This window comes from Hemibagrus wyckioides, linkage group LG19 (assembly GCF_019097595.1).
Source record: "Hemibagrus wyckioides isolate EC202008001 linkage group LG19, SWU_Hwy_1.0, whole genome shotgun sequence".
In the NCBI taxonomy this organism is placed as follows: Eukaryota; Metazoa; Chordata; class Actinopteri; order Siluriformes; family Bagridae; genus Hemibagrus; species Hemibagrus wyckioides.
In genome coordinates, this window is record NC_080728.1 from 20,100,001 (window position 1) to 20,115,000 (window position 15,000).

Sequence of the window (15,000 nt, forward strand, 5' to 3'; positions counted from 1 at the left end):
GCGATCTACCCAGCTTAAAATCTGTGAGAGTGTAACTTTGGGTTATGAGTTTAACTCTGAAATCCTGCTTTGTGGTACATCCTATGATTATTTAAAGGGAGTAGTGTGAGTACAAACAGCTGAGTGTCATTAGTAATCTGGTGACTGTGAACAGCTTGACTGGAGGTCATGTGATGAAGTTGCAGGCTGAGGATCATGGGAGTTGTATATAAATCAGTGTTGTGACAGTGAAGGTGGGTTTCATTCACAGAGGTTTTGTGCCATTTGAAGAACTGATGTTTTTTTGTCCTCAGTATTTTTTTCACAGTAGCTTATGTTAGAAAAGTGTCTACATTTACACGAGTCCTTCACCACCAGGGTGCAGTGTGACATCATACAGATGTGGTTTAAGAATGCTCGTCAGAGGGACAGGAATCCCGTGACGACTCCGAGGAAAGACGAGACCAGTAGGTGGCAGTCGTGTTTCTTGTACATTGAAATTGATCAACATAACGTGGTGCAATTGGCGTATGATATCAAAGTACCACAAAAGCTATTTAAAAGCATACGGAGCAGTCTGTTCTTGCAGTAGGCTACTCTGATGTCATAAACTGATCGGTCTGAGAAGCGCTGCATGAAGTCAAACACATTAAATGATGTGCTTGGCCACGGCATTTCTCTCAGAAGCAGATTAAAACAAGCAACAAAGAAAGTAAACGTGTGGAATTCATATTTAACATTTTCAGCAGTGAGTTTTTAATATCATAACTTCATGGTGTGAGGTTTTATTGCATGTGATGGAAGTGGGAAGAGCGCGTTGCCCTGCAGGCAGCTGAACCTGGAGCGCGAGCATCCATCAGGATACGTTTAAAAAATATCTTAATATTCTACAAATGCGCCCTTCTTCTACTTATGCACTTGTTTTGAGTGTAATAGTTAAAACATATTGTGCCTAAAAGCTATTTTAAGCTATTGTTATAATATTATAGCAATATGTAAAAATTTGTTTATGGACTGGTCAAATGGCTCTATCATTGAACGTTTGATCGTTACTGTAGCACTTATATATTATCTTATGTCACGTTTATATATTCTCTAAAACACTTCTAAATATGAAATATATCTATCTATCTGAACATGGTCTCTGTTTAATAATCACTGCGGTATCTCCCTCCCGCAGCCCGCTGCTATGTACAGTCCTGTAAACTCGTGCACTCTGAAGCTCGCTGGACCGAACAAGCAGATGTGCGTCCGCTGACTTTTGTTGCTTAAGGGTCAGTGCAAGTTTTTGATTTGACATCTTTTATTAGCTGATTTTTAAGAAATGCAAAACTTCTGTCAGGGAAACCTGTTTAATGTCTGTAAGCAAAGACCTATCCACACCTATTCACATTTATGTAAGTCCACCTAGAGTATAAATTTTAATAAAATAACATTTAGTAAAATTATTACATGGATGCTACAGTATTGGGACAATAAAAGCTTTCCCTTACCGACCCCTAACCCTACCCAGTAAATACTTTATTCTTAATAAAGACTCAATAGGCTCGATAAGGATCGTTTGATTCTTACCTGCAATTATCTTGTCATGTTCATATTTTTGTCTAAAACACATCTAAATATGAAATATATCTACAGTGAACATGTTAAATAAAAAAATTGGAATGTAGTCTAGATCCAGATATCCTGTTTTTTTAGCCTCTGCCTAATATAATATAGTTATATTGTAATATTTGTTCATTTTTTCCCCCCTTAAAACTAGGCTACAGTCTGAAGGATTGTAGTAATGTGATTTAAAGGCTAAACAGTTGCAGTTTGTATAGTGCACGTTTCAGTGTGTGAAGTCGACCGCACCCAACGCCATCTGGGGGTTTTGTATATTGAGGCATTAAGCAGATGTTTTTTTATCCAAAGGGATTCGCAAAAATTCTCTCTTTTTTAATTTTCATATCCAAATGGGCTGAATTGATGAAACATTTATTTATACAATATATTGTTATATATAAACCTAACCTTTTGTAACTTAATTTAATACCTCTCCTATAATGTGCTTTGCCAGCGGATGAGTTAACCTCTCTCCAGCGCTTATTTCCAGCAAGCGACAGAGATGATAAAATGCTTGAGAGCCACATTTTTGAAGTTTACTCTTTTTTTCCTGCTTGAAACCTGCATTGAACATAACTTACGTTATCGTCCGCCGTTATACATACAGTATATCCGTTATACTGTACTGTTTATATTGTGTGATTGCCTACATTTTAGTTTAACACCATGAACTCCAATTTACACTTAATTTTCTTATTTTTGTTTGCATTTTTCGGTGTTGGAATCTTACTTCCCACATTCATCCGAGTTTATGTAGCGCATTTCTTTGACATTAAATGGCATATAAAAAAGCTTTACAGGAGCCTCCGCCTACTACAGTAGTTTTGATATACTATCTGATTTAATATTGTTCGTTAATTGTTTCACAGCTTAAATATACATTAATATACATAGACAGCAGGATGTTTCTGAGGCGATCTCTTCGCCTTTCTTCCCCAAAGAGGTGCTAAATGTAATTTCCATGTAAAACCCGGTTCGAGCCGTGTTCAGACGATCTGAGATATCTTCCCCCACAATGCTTCTCCCACACTGACTTTTAGGGTTGGGGAGGGTCTACTCTCATGAGTTAGATTGTCAATCATGGACAAGGACATGCACAGAAGGATCCCTATTTATAGGGATAGACATTAGGGTAAACTGGTTACAGGTGACACAATCAGGAGAGAGAACAATAGGTCAGGCATTACTCGAAAGACACACAAAAAAGCAGGCTTGGCGGGTTCACCTGCCAGCGCCCTCCTCAGGCCTGGCAGGGAACAGTCCAGCAGTTCCTGACTGTAGTATCTTTTAGTTCTTCAAACCAGAACTTTTCGATGGCAGCAATTAAATCAGTCTTCCTAGTTGGTTTTGCTGTTTTTCTAATATAGTCTTTCATAGCATGCCACACCATCTCAATGGGATTCATATCAGGGGATTCGGCTGGAGTCTTGACCCAGTCAATGCCCTCTGCTGCAATGACTTTTCTTGCAGCAGTGTGCTTCGGGTCATTGTCCTGGAAAAAACGGTGGTGGACTCCGAAGTTTTCCCTGATGTATGGGGCGGCGGTTTCTTTTATGATAGCTTCCTCGAAGAAAGACCGGTCCATTATCCCTTCAAATATTGCAATCGGTCCTGGTCCAAGTCTGGATATTGCCCCCAAACATGAACTTTCAAAGGATGCTTTGGTTTTGGTTTGAACACACGTCTTCCTCTTTTACAAAACGACATAGTGGCAAAGCGATCCAAAGCCACCATTGTTTCATCAGTGAAAATTACGTCGTCAAACAGCTCCTTCCCCTCGATCCATTTTTGAGCTTGTTGAAGTCGAAGCTCTTTATTTGTGTCTCGGATCATGGGACAATGTTGAGTTTTCCCATACCTCCATCCACAAGTTTTTGTCTGACACTGCATATGGATCGCTCATGCGACATTATGTCGCTAATGTCCACACCAAAGTCATGAAATGGTCCATTTTCAGAAGACTCTAGACTCGGAGTCTCCAAAAGAGTCGACATCAATACAGGACTGTCGCCAGCATCAACCGGACCGTCTGTGGAGGTGGACTGATCTGTTGTCGGCGGACGAGACGGGGGTGCCTTTTCTTTCAAACACTCTTCCAACCAGCCTACTCTTGCCTCCAAATTCAGAAGCTTTTGTGGGAATGCCATTAACTCGTGCTTCAAAACTTTCACTATGGCGGGACACTGGTTTTTAATCAGTGCAGCCTGAAGAAACCAACGTTAAGAGTAATTTTAATACATTTATTACAACATGGACATGTACATGAGTGCTTATCAGTGTTACAATAAAAACAATTACATACCGATTTCTTTTTTACAAGCCATGGTTTGTTCTCCTTTCCTGATTTCTGTAGAGACATTTTGATGGTTAACACAGAAGTGCAACACAAACTGAACAAGAAATGGTGTAAATAAAAATACTTTCCTACCCTTTGTTTTTTGCTAGCGCAAATGGCGACTTTCTTATAGAATGTCTTTGCCTCCATGTCTGTTGTGAGATTAAATTTTCTAACAGTTTAGTACCACGGGTCGATGTGCAGCAACCAAATAAGTGACACTTTTACATGAACTGCAAATGCATACACTGTACATTGGCTAGTTTGATGCAGCATTTTATAGCTTAGGATCTCCCCCCAAAAGATAGTGTGAATGTTTTGGTATTAACTGCATTTACAAAACAAAACCGATTTACCAGTTGAAAAGACTGTGAAATGGTTAGGACAACCGCCTGATGCTTGTTTTTTTCAAAGCCCATTCAGATGTATAACTTTTAAAGATAAAAATGTTTAGGACAACTACGTAGTGTAGTAATGTAAAATAAAGTGCCTAATTCATGTTTAAGTATTTATTGGGTAGGGTTCGGGGTCTATGTGAGGAGGGATTTCATTGTCATAATAATGCAGCATCCACTTTATTATTTTTATAAATATAATCTTTTATACTCTGTTCATTATATCCTGTTAATCTACAAAAATACTGACGTGCAAATAGTGTCTGCCAATATATATGTGACTTTTGTGATTTACTGTTTTCTGCATAAACTCATCCTACATAATGTAAAGAACATTCAGTGAAAATGTAATCTTGATATCCTTAATATTGAATATTAACAAGATCATGTAAAAGATCATAATCATACTGAAATTAATGGTTAAATTCAAACTTTGATGCTCCTTATCTCAGAATTTGATTTCTGGGTTTTCACAGGCAGGGTAACACAGCATGTAATTACTATTTAACACTTATTGAAAATGTAATACTTTTAAGAAATAAACTGGAAACGGGATCTTCTCAGGTTCATTCAACTATTTTGAGTAAGTAGCATCTATTTGTGCAACTATATTGCAACTATTTGCACTTAGTGAAAATCGCGTCCATTTTACTTGGTGTAAGTAGCATCTACAACTATATGCACTTAGTAAAAACAGCGTCCATACCTAATAAAATGTGCTATTTTCACTTAGCGCAAATCTATCACTATTTGCACTTGTAATTACACTTGTAGTGTAAAAAAAACGTATCAAAGCCATTTGCACTTAGTGTGAATAGTATCTAATGCTATTTGAATTTGGCGTTAATAGGCGCTAAATAGCTGTCTGAGGAAAAAAGCTAAATAGCTTTCAGAGATGCAAATACGGTCATTTTTAAAAAAGTTAAAATAACAGTATTAAACTCATGCAATATAGGGATTAAGTTGTACTGTTTTATTTATAAAGCCATATACATCAACGTGTTTGGAGTAATGTGAACAAGCAGATGTTCAAAGCAGATAAGTTATACCTACCTTATTATTAAAACAGGTAGATGCACATGCAATGAGTAAAGTTTCACTTTTATGCGTATTCTCAACGTAGCTTAATGCATTAAGTAGTTTTATTAATACATTAATTTCACTATTCACAAATAGGCCTAATATATTATTCATCACTCTAAACACGTTAATGTAAATAATGACATTATTCTCAAAATATTACGAATTTAATCCCGTATTGCTACGAATATTGTGATTTTTACTTTATTCTCATAGTGTAAACTTTATTCGCGAAATATTACTACTTTGTCACAAAATTTTGCATTATAATGACTTTAATCTCAAGAGGTTTTCCATTTTAATTTTTATCTTTGCACAGGCATCTTTAAAGTTGAACAAAAAAAGTTATGCGCAGATGGCAGGACAACACCAGCGCAATTAAGTATTTACAAAGCACATAAAAATACTTTGCAGCTTTACACTAAATTTATACATATTCATTTAAAATGTAAATATTATTATATATAAAATATTATTATATATGTATTAAACTATTAATATATATATATATATATATATATATATATATATATATATATATATATATATATATATATATAAAAACTGAATTTATTGTGGATGTTTTCTCGCAATCACTACATTACATGTGCAGTTAACAAATTTATTGAACACTTTTTAATGTAACGTGATAAATTACAATCGTATTTAACAATAGTATGAAGACTACATAGCAAACTTTGAGTGATTATACTGTATAATGTGCTCTGGCCAGAGTTGTACCATGTGTCACCTGGTGGAAATCCTGTGAAGTACAACACATGCATTTAAATACTACAGCGCCGACTTGCAGAAGCTCGCGGCACACTGTGGGCGGAATCGCGGCATGCCACATCTGTAAATACACTACCAGTCAAAGTTTGGACACACCTTTTAATTAACAGCACCTCAGATTAGAGGCGTTATGAAGGCTTTACAGAGCATCAGTAGCAGACATATCTCAATATCAACTGTTCAAAAGAGATTCTTGTGGATTTCGGCCGCCTTCAGCATTGTTTTACAATGTAGAAAGATATAAACATCAGGAAAGACCATGGGATTAGAAGGTGTGTCCAAACTTTAGACTGGTAGTGTACATTCAATGCTGAAATGAGGCAGCTCCTAAACAGCTGGAAATTCCATTAAAAAAAACAGGATTCATGATTCCAGCAGGATCCAATTTCTTATTAAATCCAGAGCTGTTTAATTGCAGACTACAGAGAGAGAGAGAGAGAGAGAGAGAGAGAGAGAGCAGTGAGGTGTAAGTGAGATTTGCATGAACAGGACTGAATAGTTTCATTTTTCCCAAAATAGCAATTGGTGGTCCATGCTTCAGTGCTCTGTGAGTGTTTATAGCCCTGTGACTTTAACACTTCATGACTGAGAGCTGCTGCTCAGCAACTTCACCCACAGCAACCATGACTTTGATCAGCGTCTTCATCTGCACACTGGCCCTCTGGACTCAAGGTGAGAGTTTAACATCAACTCACAGCCTCACACACTTCATTTCATACTAATTCTACACCACTTTAGAGCACAGAAACACAATCTATGTTTCTCTTCAGGATCCAGAGGTCAGGTGACTGTGACTCAGACTCCTTCAGTGCAAACTGTTGCTCCAGGAAACACCGTCACCATCAACTGTAGAACCAGTAGCAGTGTGTATAATGGTAACCGTCTCGCCTGGTACCTGCAGAAACCTGGAGAAGCTCCTAAACTCCTGATCTACTTGGCTACTAGCTTATACTCAGGGACTCCAGCTCGTTTCAAAGGCAGTGGATCTAATACTGACTTCACTCTGACCATCAGTGGAGTCCAGACTGAAGATACAGGAGATTACTACTGTCAGAGTCTACATTATATCAGTAGTAGCTGGGTGTTCACACAGTGTTAGAGCGTGGTACAAAAACCTCGGTCAGTGAGAGTACACAGAGAAGCACTGCTGCAGCTGGGAGAGACTGCAGGTGCTGAGGGGGAGGATGTGATACAGCACAATGACACACACTGTGGACCAGAGAAAACACACCACACTAAATCACTAATACTGACACACACACACACACACACACACACACACATACACACACACACACACACACTGTGGACCAGATAAAACACACTTTAACTGAACATATCTTACTTCTTAACAAACCATTAGATAATAATAAACTCCCTTTAACATTCTTTAATGAGTATAAATCAGACAATTATTTGAAATCAGTAGAAAAAATGAACATTTTAAAATATATTAATTTATTTCAGTTCTGGACAGATGACCCTGAGTTATACAGCAGTTTGTGTGAAACATCTCAATGATTCTTTATTTGTAACTAGATGACATTAATTAGAAACTCTGTAAGGCACTGGGTTGAATTTCTACATTAATTATTAACACCAGTGATTTGCAGTTTCTTGATTTGATTGAATGTGAAATGGAAAAAATGTTTTTCTGTAGAGATTTCACAAAAACACTGCAACATCAGCAGCACAGTCAACAACCTGAGCACTACAACAACCACACAGAAACTCTGACCAGTCCTGCCTGCTCCTGACCAGTCCCAAACTTCTGCTCAAAGTATCTCCAATCTCACCCACTCCTACATGAAGTTTAACCCTTCCCACCCACTCTTGCAAAAAGTTGACCAATCTTACTGGCTCCTGCAGAATAACTGACCAATTCTGTCCACTTAAGCAGAAACTTTGAGAAACTCCACCACAACAACTCCTGCAAAAACTTTGATCAATCCCATCTGCTCCTGCAGAATAATTAACCAATTCTGCCCACTTCTGCTGAAACTTTGACCAATCCCAGCCATTGCTACAGAAAGTTTGACCAATCACCTCCTGCTCCTGTTCAGAGTTTAAACAATCTCACCTGCTTCTGCAGAAAGTTTGACCAATTCCACCTGAGGACTGAGACCAAGCAAGCTCAGAAAACTCGGGGTCTCAGTATGAGAGCTGACTTCACTTCACCAAACTCTCATAAACTGGGTTAACTGGTATCATGATGTGGGTTTACATCTCGTTAAGGTGATCCAGACTTTCCTCATCAAGTCCTGTTCACATTCACTGTAAAAAGATCAGATCTCACACTGCTTCAGATGCTTGTTGGAAAAGCTGGAGATGGATCGTGTTAAAGCTTTATATTTTACTGCAGAAGAACAAGAATATGAGGTATACAATAACCACAAAAAGCAATACTGTCACTGCTGCAGGGTGTGGGGCAAAAAAGAACTGACTGTGTAAATGAGTGAGGGCATTTTATTTAATTTCACATGACACTTGATGTAAAAGTAAATGCAATTAAAGTAATTAGCAGTACATTTTTTATTCATTATTCATTCTTTTAAAGGGCATAAGCACAGATTCTACCTCTGTAGCCACGTCCCTTTCCAAAAGGTCTCTCTTTTTCAATAAATTGCTGTCTGTTAATCAGATTTAGATTTAAATTTAATCTGTTTGTATTCAGAATATACCTTTCAGGAACTTTTCACCCCTTTGTCAAAGAGATGTTTCTTGAGTAAAAGGTCCAGTGTTATATTTTTGGGCTGTATTTTCTGGGTTACAGAGGGAGTCTAAATTAAACTCTCAGCTCTGCTTATAGCAGAGAGATTTCCAGGGAAACTGCTCAGAGGCTGACCCCATTGGATCAAAGAGGGCTTAAAGCAGTGACACATTCTGTAGGAAAGCCTCTGCTGCCTGGCACTGAGCAGAAAGCGGGAGACCAGAGAACAGACACGTGACTCGCAGCAATGGCTGCCATGTGTACCTCAGTGTAGAGGGTGATAGACCCCTCAGAGGAGAGCCAAAAATTGCCATATGTATTTCACCACCTACGGGTGGAGATGCTATTCCCCAGGCCTCAGCCCCTGCCTCAGCAGAAAGCCTGCTTCCTGATCATGAACTCTTGTGTGTAAATCTCTCTCAGTGAGAGAGATCTGGTCTTTACCTGAGGCCAGATCTGGTGCAACAACCTGAACAGAGGGCGCAAACACAGACTACCTTAATAATAGATAAACAGATAGATAGATAGATAGATAGATAGATAGATAGATAGATAGATAGATAGATAGATAGATAGATAGATAGATACTTTATTGATCCCGAAGGAAATTCTAGATATCCATCAGCAATAGAGACAGTAACACAAAGACAGGTTATAGATTGCACACTGTATATATATATACACAGGGTAATGTGATCAGACATTATTAGTGCAATGCTAAGGTCAAAAACTACAAGATATATAAGAAGCATATAAACAAAGCATATAAATAACATTTTAGAAATGAATAAGAGAAATAAGGTTAATTGCAGTGTAGCCCTTGATGTGCAATTTATATGTAACAAAGTGTCAGTGCAAATAGTATAAATTGTTCAGATACCTAAGTAATTGTGCAAAGAGCAGCATGAAAGTGACAATGAAATTGAGTCTGTTTGTAAAGGCAATAGTGAGGGTGACTGAGCAGCAGAGGTGGAAAGTAACGAATTACATTTACTCACGTTACTGTAATTGAGTAGTTTTTTGTGTACTTCTACTTTTTAAAGTAGCTTTTTAAAATTTGTAATTTTACTTTTATTAAGTATGTTTTGATTGATGTTTGATTGATTTTACTTAACTACATTTTAAATCGTATCCATTACTGAGTAAAAAAAAATGAATAAATAAAATAAAAATAAATAAAAAATAATGCAAGGGGGAAAAAATCGCGCCCCGGAAACTGCACTGATTGATTGATGGGTGGGAGAACAAACGCGGTGCGCTAACGCACAAGAAAGAAAGATGGCAAGATGACAAGACAAGCGTAAATGATGCAGACCCAGCTGAAAGTGAAATGCTGTCGAATTCTTCTGAAATGAACCCCTTACAAAATCTCAACATCAAACCTGTGCAAGCATGTTGAGGTTAGTTAATAATACTTATATATCTTTAGTTTATGTAATTGTTGTACTGTTGTGTTGCATCAGTACATGACATTGCTAATGTCAATGCACAAGTAAGCTACCTATATTACCAGTGTCATGCTATAGTGTCATATGAAATGAATGAAAAGAGTTCTATTTTAGAGTAGATCTGCTGATGTCGCAATAGAATTGGGCATTACTGTATAACCAATCACACACTTTTGTTGAGAATGCAGTGTCCAATCAAAAAGTTTTGATTCGTCACTGTGGAAAATGCCGGAGTTGTTCAGTGCGTGAGCTGAAGCTGCATTTGCGATTTCTCTCATTATCGTAAATGACAAGTTATTACAGGAGATTTTTTTTGCTGTGAAAGTGCATAACTCACATTAGACTCAAGTCATGGACTGCTACTGAAATAAACAATGTTTTTATTTTATAATCTGTAAAAATCAATAAACAAATGTAACAGTCATAAATGGTTCTTTTTTTTTTGTTTTATCAGTAGCCAGAATATAACTTATTTTTTCTACCTAGTTTATAACGCTAATGATATCCTGTTAAAATTACTAGTCAGTAGTAATTGTTTCTAGTCAGTGTCTTACCGATAGAAGACAGCGCTCTGCACTCTTCTAGTCTGCACAGTGCCGAGCACATCGACAGCAACACAGCAAAAAGACTTCTTTTAGGGAGATATAATGTTTTTTGTTGCTCTCTACATGCTCAGTGTATCTCTATGCTCTTCCAAACAAGGAGAGAGCTGAGCACTGACTGCTGCAGGTAATACACTGGCTAGGCATAAATACTTCATACAAGCCCACTCTACAATGACTGAACTATCCCTTTTAATATGAATGTTACACTGAATTTAGTATAAACATGTTAATATAGCCACTAGTTTTCATAGTCATGTTTATATCTTCAGCAATAATTGTCAGCAATCAGTCAGCAATAATTGTGCATTATAAAATGTAAAAGACAAAATGTGATGTCTGTAGAAAAACATATCTATGAGAGTAAATATTTCAAATTCAGTGTTTAATGAACATTGATTTAAATGACAAAAATATTTTGGTTACAGAGAAAACATCCATCAAAGCTGAAGGCCTTCAGTGACTTTGTGGCAACACGGAAGCGAGCCCTGGAAACACCAGAAATCCAAACCAAGCAAGCAAAAATAAGTGATGTAATGGCAGTAGGTGCAAACAAACGTGTGCCACAGGCAAAGGTCAACAATCTCATGATTAACTTCATTTGTGAGGGTCTTCATCCATTTTCTTTGGTTGAACAACCTGCTTTTAAAGGACGTTTACTTACACTGAATCTCCAATGCAAGGTCATTTCCAGATCCACTCTCCGGACCAGAATTGATGAAGCTGCCAATCAGTTGAAGACTTTAGTGTTGCACCTCAGTAAAGTCAGCTATGTTGGCAGCACTACTGATTGCTGGACAGCCCACCAGCAAAGTTACATAGGGGTCACAGCTCATTGGATAGATGAAGAAACATTGGAGTGGAAATCACACTTGCTTGTCAGAGATTGAAGGAGTCTCACACCTTTGATGTCCTGGCAGGGTCGCTTGATGACATTCATTGTCAGTATAGAATAAGGGGGAAAATGGTAAGAACCACAACTGACAGTGGCTCAAACTTCATCAAAGCATTCAGTGTGTATGGTGAGCAAAGCCAGACTGAGGAAGCAGAGTCAGAATCAGATCAAGACTCTTCTGAAGAGCCAAAAGTTGTCTACCTGGAGACATTAAGCATACTGGAACAAGACAGCAGTCTTGAGTACCAGCTTCCACCACACCAAAGGTGTGCATGCCACCTGCTCAATTTAGTCACCACAACAGATGCTGCCCTGGAAGAAAAGAACAATGCTACATACAAACTGCTATCATGTGCAGCCTTTGGGAAATGTGGAACAAGTCCGGTTGGTCATAGATGGCAGCAGAAATTGTTGAAGATAAATGCAAGCTCCAGCTCATCCGCCCAAATCAGACTAGGTGGAACTCTACATACACGGCTGTGGAGAGAATAATATGGATCATACAAGAGAAGGGCGAGGACGCTATCAGAAATGTTTGTGAAGAATTCAAAGTAAAAATGTGAGGATTTTTAAAAAAAATATCATTTTGTATGACACTAATGAAAAGCAGTGCTTGAAGTTACTCTGCTAATTTCTGTTTTTTCATACTTGTGTAAAATTGTATGCTATACAGGCTGAGTCTAGCTGAAATTGTTTTCCTGACTAAGTATTACACTGTGATGAAAGCTTTGAACATCCTTGGGGATGTTGGGGTGGCTCCTGCTGGTGGTTTTACAGTTACAAGTAAAACTCAGCAGACTCTTTGCCACATTCATCAAAACCTAATTGTCAGAAATACTCACTATGCATTGTTGTGTGTTGTTGCTCAACAGGTCTGGTCTATGTGAGACAACACCTTGAGCAGATGGCAGAGGTGGAGCAGGTCAGGCAACATTCATCAGATGAAGAAGATTTCTTCTCCTCAATGAAGTCCAGAAGATCACAAGGTATAGGGGAGCTAGATGGGTACCTTGCCTGTGTCTCAAACAAAATGGATCTGTTTAACTCATTTAAACACATCAAAAATCTTTCTGTCAAACTCAGCACTGGCCTTCCTGCCTCAGCCGCCTATGAGAGTCTCTTCATCAGTGCTGGACTGCTATTCACAGCAAAGCAAGCAAGGATGAACTCTGCTAACTTTGAAAACCAACTGCTGCTCAAACTTAACAGAAAGTTCATAGAGTAAGGATGGACACACAAATAAACTATAAAGATATGCAGAAGGGCAGATCATTTTCAAAAAAAAAAAAAAAGCTACCATGTTGTTCATTTGATGTTTGTTATTTGACAGGTCTGTTATCTGACAATGGCACAGTTTGTCCAAAACACGTGAATGTCCCTGACCCACTTTGATTTAAAGTTTTGCAGCATTACTGTTGTTAGTGTTTAAGAAAAGGATGCTCTACTGAATCCACAGTTTATGCCATATTCAATGGTTGCAATGTTTGAAATGTTCATGGGATGATCAGCACTAAAATGACTTCCATAAATGTTTTACATGGTTCTCTTATTTTTATTTATTTATTTATTCATTTATTTATTTATTTATACATACATGTAACACTGTGATGTATATAGCAGATGAGCCTTAGCCTAGATCTCCCAGTCCACATTACCATATCTCTGTAGAGTGATGTTGAAGAGCCAAATGGACAGCATTTTGTTTAGTGTCCTCCTCTGTGGCACTTCCTTGAGATAGTCCAACTCCACACCAACCACCAGACCAGCTCTCCTGACCACCTTGTCCAATCGGGGGGCATCCCTGCATTTCAGGCTACCTCCCCAGCACACCACCACGTAGAAAAGCACAGTGGCTATTATGATAATAATAATAGTTATAATGTAATATGTAATAATGTAATATAATAATGATTGATAAAGGGGATCAAAGGTAGCCCCTGAGATTCAGTAAGTGTTTCAGCACTAGAAACACAGCCATCATCTTCAGACAATCTGTGTGCCATGAAAGACAAGAGCCCTCCTAAATGCCATGGGCAGGGCGGCCATCTAGGACCGCGCCACAGCCCAAGAGGGGGGTGTCTGTCGAAAGAGTCATGCGATGATAACATGCCCTAAGACTGGGACCCATGGTGAGAAACCAGGGTCTGTCCACATAAGAAGGATACAAGGCTTGTGATGCATAACCCTTGTGACCCTGAAAAGGGTGTCTTCAGGGGACCCCCTGAAAACCCCTGCTCCTGAGCCAGAGTTAAAATGCTCTCATGTTTACCAGACCCAAAGGAATAGCTTTGGCCACTGCAGTCATGTGCCTAGCACCCTCTATGCCTGGGTGGCAGAGAGGCATTGGCCTAGTCAGATGTCCCTAAAGGGAGATCCTGGCACTGGTATGCTTCACCCCAAAAGCGAACCAGGGGAGTCTCCTGTGCTCTGACAAGGTGCCTATGTCAGACCTCGGAACTGATCTGCAACACAATGACTTTAAGTGTTAGCATACAATTCAGAGCACACAGTTCAATTCAATTAAGTTTCAGCATACAATGTAGAGCACACAGGTCTAAAATTGGGCATAGCCCCTGTCCTTCTTGGGAACCCAGAAATTATAGATGTAAAGCCAAGAAATTGTCAAGCTCAGAGCAGACAACACTAACCTTTCATCAGGTCAATCTAAGCTAAGCTTAGCAACAGCATGTGTGATCACCTCCAGGAGCTTTTCAAACACCACAGAATGTAGTGGCAATTCGACTGCAGGTTGCTCCTTGTTGCCCACATTGAGCTCTTCAGAGTCCAATACAACCAACATTATATCCTCATCTAGGTCAGGAGAAATCTATCGAGAGCCACACATGCATGCTCCTCTAACAAACAATGCAGTGTGAGTTGTCCCCTGTAATGTAGCATGGCACGGAGCAACGTGACGTAGATGCCCTTTTATGGTCTTGCTGGTGTGCTTTGCTTCATCACATGACTTATCTAAGCTGTTAAATGGGCATGATTTCCTACAGAGCTTCAGACACAACTTCCTCAAAGAAGCATTCCCATAGCTTCAGCCATGATGCAGCGTCGAATTCCCTCAAAAGGGAACTCAGTTTCCCAGAATCCTCCAGTAAAAATGACTTTGATTGCTTGTACCTTTTAGACAAGACATTTAAGACCAGCTCG

At 38.6% G+C, this 15,000-nt stretch overlaps 1 pseudogene and 1 gene segment (V, D, J or C); one reads left to right on the forward strand and one right to left on the reverse strand.

The window, feature by feature from the left end:
- The window catches only part of LOC131369895 (uncharacterized), a 4,574-nt pseudogene extending 631 nt beyond the window's left edge, over window positions 1-3,943 (reverse strand).
- A 2,860-nt stretch (window positions 3,944-6,803) lies between these two features.
- Window positions 6,804-7,285, forward strand: LOC131369896 (Ig kappa chain V region K29-213-like). The segment is given in 2 exon segments: window positions 6,804-6,858; window positions 6,957-7,285. Coding segments are annotated over 2 exon segments (378 nt in total).
- The last annotated feature ends 7,715 nt before the right edge of the window (window positions 7,286-15,000 follow it).